The sequence below is a fragment of the Penaeus vannamei genome, chromosome 19 (assembly GCF_042767895.1).
Source record: "Penaeus vannamei isolate JL-2024 chromosome 19, ASM4276789v1, whole genome shotgun sequence".
In the NCBI taxonomy this organism is placed as follows: Eukaryota; Metazoa; Arthropoda; class Malacostraca; order Decapoda; family Penaeidae; genus Penaeus; species Penaeus vannamei.
Window position 1 is genome coordinate 19,565,147 of NC_091567.1, and position 5,000 is coordinate 19,570,146.

A 5,000-nucleotide genomic window follows, 5' to 3' on the forward strand; every position below is an offset into this window, starting at 1 on the left:
TTTAAAAAGACTCTCACGGGGCTGGGGAAGGAATCTGACTTCAGAAATTCATCAGCTACATGTGCTTTGCCTTTAAGAGAGACAGTGAAGCTGGCATAATATGAATGACTCATTTTTGTTTCGAATGCATTTACATCGTTCACCTCAGGGAGGTTAACGAGTAGATGATTCTCGATATCTACTTCCTCAGTGTCTGTGTGGCAGTCTGTTATGTAAAGGTACAACACCTCTGATGTGTGTGTGTTTGTGTGTATAAATATATATATATAAACATATACAAATATATATATATATATACATATATATATAAATATGTATATATGAATATATATATATACATATACATATATATATATATATATATATATATATATATATATATATATAAATATATATGCAAATATATATATATATATATATATATATATATATATATATATATATATATGTCGAGATCGATACTGATTTCACATCTGAAAGATGCATTGCTTATAACTGTAAAGAGGTATGGACCCCATCAAACATTTCTTAATGTATTTTTATTTTTTGAAGGCATATCAATGTAGCAAAATTTAGTGTTAGCATTAATAGGGTAAATTGTGATAAGGAAGTGACTATTGGTGCAGCAGAAATGTCTCTTATTGAAACAAAGAAGATGGCTGCATCTCAACACGAGATGATAGCATGGATGCTCAATTAGGTTAGACTATGTTACATTAGTTTGGTTTGTATGTGTGCCGTATTCCTAACAGCGAGAATCGCATGCAGTTGCCATAAACCTAACGCCGGCCCATTAATAATCACATAGTTGGTTTGTTTTAATGTTAACAATTCAATGGAGGAAAATAACAAGTAGTTCTGTCCTAGCGTTTATTGACGTCAGACAAGCAGCACCGCCGACAGGGGGAAGGGGGTAACCGGGCAACGACCCCGGGGCCCGTAAAAATGTTCAGTATTTTGAGCCGAAGAATAACTAACTCAGCAAATTAATAGGGTGTATTTATACTAAAACGACGTTACAGCTGTTGACGTTAACAAGGTTAAGGGAAAAATGGGCGTTTCATATTTGAAAACGGCATTTCCCACCTAAAAAGGATGTGGTCCTGAGGTTCCGGCCCTGTTCTTTGCCCCGGGACCCTGGCCGCAGACTTTCGACCGGAACACAGTTGAGTGCTAATATTAAAAAATGAAATTTGCTCAGACATTGGAGGTTGTAACATGTGACTGGTGAATTAACATAACTGTGAATCCATATGTTTTGCATTGCGATAAATCAGACAAATCTTTACTTTTGCCCCGAACACTGAGTGGAAGTAAGGTTGGGGAAAGTCTGGCAATGCCATACACCATAACCCCAGCTTTGCTGATAGGAAATATTATTATTATTTTTTTTTATTCATCTTTTCTTTCTGTGGATGCAGTAATTAAATTATTTGGAGACAATTCCGATTGGGTCAAGTAATGAATTGCAAAAGGACCAATAAACCAGAATAAAGTGAAGGAAAGGAATATTATGAAAGCAAGAAGGGAAGGATTGATTTCTTAATGTTAATGTAAATAATAGAAATGGGGGTTAACTTTCTCGAACTAGTCTCACATTTGTTTTTACCATGTTCATCATAATGGTTATTGATTTATAAATAGTAGGCAAAGGGAAAGTGTAAAATTAGTTAACCTTTGGACCGAAATTAGCAGAAGAGAATATCCTGTTTTCCTTATAATGCTTATTGCTAAAAATTACATTGTGATATGCCATCTGCTAATCATTATTTGTTCATTGGATAAAAATTAGTTAAACATGTTTCTATTATAGCTCTGTAATTCGATACACACTTAATGGGAATAAATTCAATCCACCCCATGAATCTTAGGACCTTTGAGACATGCTACCGGCATCAAAATTAGATTCAAATCCAAAACCCAAGGTGGGGGTGGCACTACTAAAAATGTATTCAAATAAATTTGATTAAGATTCAAGGTCATGTGGGACTAGAAATTTTGAAAGGATCGTGTACTAATTATGATTTTGAAAATATCCCGACATATTGGCAACAATAATTTAGTAAAATATATTTTACAAATATATATACATGAATATATATATATATATATATATATATATATATATCGTTCACAGATACTATATGACAATATAAAGTTATAAGAAAATCAAATCAGATACCAATTTCACTTTTCCTTCCTTTTCATAGTGATATTTCTTAAGAAAGATGTTAAGTTCAACCTGATGAATGAAAGCAGTTTCGTGAATATCGAAATTATGTATGGAAACACGATAATAAAAGGCAAAATTTGCTCTCAATTTCTAGACTAGCAGGATGCATGAGTGTGAAGTGCGTCCCTCCATACTGTTACCTATGCAACAGCATCCACGAGGCCCGCCCGCAACCCCACACTGCCGATACTCCACTCCTCTTCGACCGTGGGGAGCCTGGGATTACCTTGCTCTTTGCCCGAGCCATCCTTCACATCCCTCACATGCCAGGTAGCGTTTGGACAGCGGTTCGTTTGCGGCTTCCCATGCCTTGACTTGGCCTCGTGTTCGAGCATAGCCAGACGGTCGGTGAGATCGAGGTGGCGTGATGTCAGGTGTCGTGGGCGGGGAAGGTCGAGGGCGAAGGGTGGGTTACCAGCGACATCCGGTAGGGTGGTGAGGGTGCCGCAGGAAGGCAAGGTCGCAGGGGTCACTGTCACTGGCTTCGATCGCTATGTTGAGGGAAGGGATAGGGAAGAAAGATTAAAATAGACTATAAATTAGACGGAATTTTGAGATAATCATATATACCATCAGTATCGTAACGACAACGACAATAATAATAATCACTATAATGATAATAGTAATACTTCAGAATGTAATTATTATAAATGTGAGATATCCTTAACATTGATAATGAAATATCTAGATCAAGGTAGCATGTATAGTACCTTACTAATGGAAATAATCCACAACGCACAGCGCAGGTTTGTCGGAAAATAATGCTGATACGACTGCTGCAGGAGAGCATAAAGGAACGGATTGATGGCTGGGGCACACAAGGACAACGTGTGCAGACTGTAGTGAATGTAGCTGTACGTTCGTCTCCCTTGGTCATTCTGGTGATCGTTCACTTGTGGCACAAGTAAGAAGATCCAGGGAGGTAGACGGCAGACGAAGAATGTCAGCATAATTGCAGCGACCGTCAACAATACCTGAGATATAATGATTTATTAGCAATGTTGTGTTGGTATTAATGAGTATGAGATTAAAGTACACTGCTTTCTCAGTGCCTTAAAAAACTTGTATCGTTTTTGCTGTGCATTTAGTTTTACTTTAAAAATGTATAGCAATCTTACAAAATGTAGTAAAAAAAAAATCTATATAAGAAGTGCGATAGTCCACTAGAATTAGGGTTGAATCTATGCATGTTAGTTGGCAAGCTGATGATTTTAGGAGAGTTGTTTTGGGTTAAGTAAATTCTGGAAGTCCCAAGAAATCCCACTGAATCGAGTTATTGCTTTCTTACCGTTTTTCTAAGTAAAATCCAAGCAGCTTAGAAAACATGTTCTCTTATCGCTTAAGATGAGATAACTGGATGCCGTGTGACAAAATAATAGATTTAAATGATAGACTAGATATTTTGTATATGAAATATTTTCTTTCTTGTGGGAAAAGTATTGTCGGTGTCAAATCTAGCCTCCAAATGGAAACCTTTTCCTTGGTTTCCAAATGACACCAGAACCAGCCCTCTAGAGCGATCTGGCGATGAGTTACCTCTGTTTATGTTAGGATAGGAGTAAAATTTAGTTTATACAAAGATGTACTTTAGTTAAAGTTTTATACATATCATTATATGAATGATACCTACGATTTGAGTGCCCCTGGTGGCCGACTGTTGAATGACGAGCCCAAAAGAAAAAAAACTCAACAGGGAGTTACGAATTTTATTTGAGAACCAATCGAAAGTATTGAGTGAACATCAGTTTGAAACGACAGTGCGAACAATCAACACGTGTTCTTGCCAACTTAGTGAAGTGAAAGCTTATGAATTCAACTCTCGAACTAGATCCAGGTGATGATCCTGGTATTAACAATGTAACGAATTACAACTTGGCGGAGAGAGGGACTGCGAAGATTACCCATACTCCATACAAGCAGGAAACGAAGAAACCGGCAGACAGACCACGGAACCCCATATCCACATTTCAGAAATACAAGGTACCCCACAAGAAAATGTAGTACTATTCCAGTTGGCAAACAAATCACTCCTGACTTCAACAACCCAATAAAACTAAAAGAAACAATAAATAAATTAATTTTCCATAAACACATCATAGAAATATCGCTACGGACATTAGGAGATGGAAGAGCAATAAGGTCCGAAGTGAGTGATTTACAAATGATAGAACCTTTGAAAGAGATAACAAATCTTGGAAACCGGGAAGTCCAGTGTAAGTAACCAGCCTCTAATAAAAAATCAAGAGTGCTCGTATGGTACCATTTCCCTAGTGGAAATAGACAAACATTTATGAGATCCAAGAAAAATTAAAATCTTATGGGGATCTGACACCCATATAAGAGAAATAGAAAAAAAATAAGCCAAATGAAGTATCAGGAGAAAATAAATGGCTACTCACAAAATCCCTAAAAGTAACTTTTAAAGTTCCATTGCCCACAAAAATAGCTGTAGGCCACACGAGCTACAAGATATACCACACACACACACACAAAAAAGAAAAAAAAAAAATCCCATCCCTAAATGTTTCAAATGCTTAATGTATGGTCATGGAATCATTCCCTGTAAATACAAAGTCAGATATAGCAACTGTAGTCAGCAGCGACACAAACTCAGACTGTCCAAACCCCTCTCAGTCTTTTATTCGGTGATAACCACTCAGTGTATGGCAGAAAATGTCAAACATCGTTAAAAGACTAAGAAATAAACAAAAACAACACAACACCAAATAACTTTGAAGTAGAGAAACTTCATCAGTTAACCCCCCCC

General features: G+C 36.8%; 1 protein-coding gene across 1 annotated transcript in view; it reads right to left on the reverse strand.

Annotated features, from left to right (window-relative positions):
* Positions 1–981: 981 nt before the first annotated feature.
* Positions 982–5,000, reverse strand: part of LOC138865037 (prolactin-releasing peptide receptor-like) — a 29,371-nt gene continuing 25,352 nt past the window's right edge. The window contains exons 6-7 of the mRNA XM_070134077.1: positions 2,944–3,207; positions 982–2,724 (exon numbers count right to left, since the gene is read on the reverse strand). Coding sequence (XP_069990178.1) covers positions 2,374–2,724; positions 2,944–3,207 — 615 coding nt within the window. The 3' untranslated portion in view covers positions 982–2,373. The remainder of the gene's footprint in view (positions 2,725–2,943; positions 3,208–5,000) is intronic.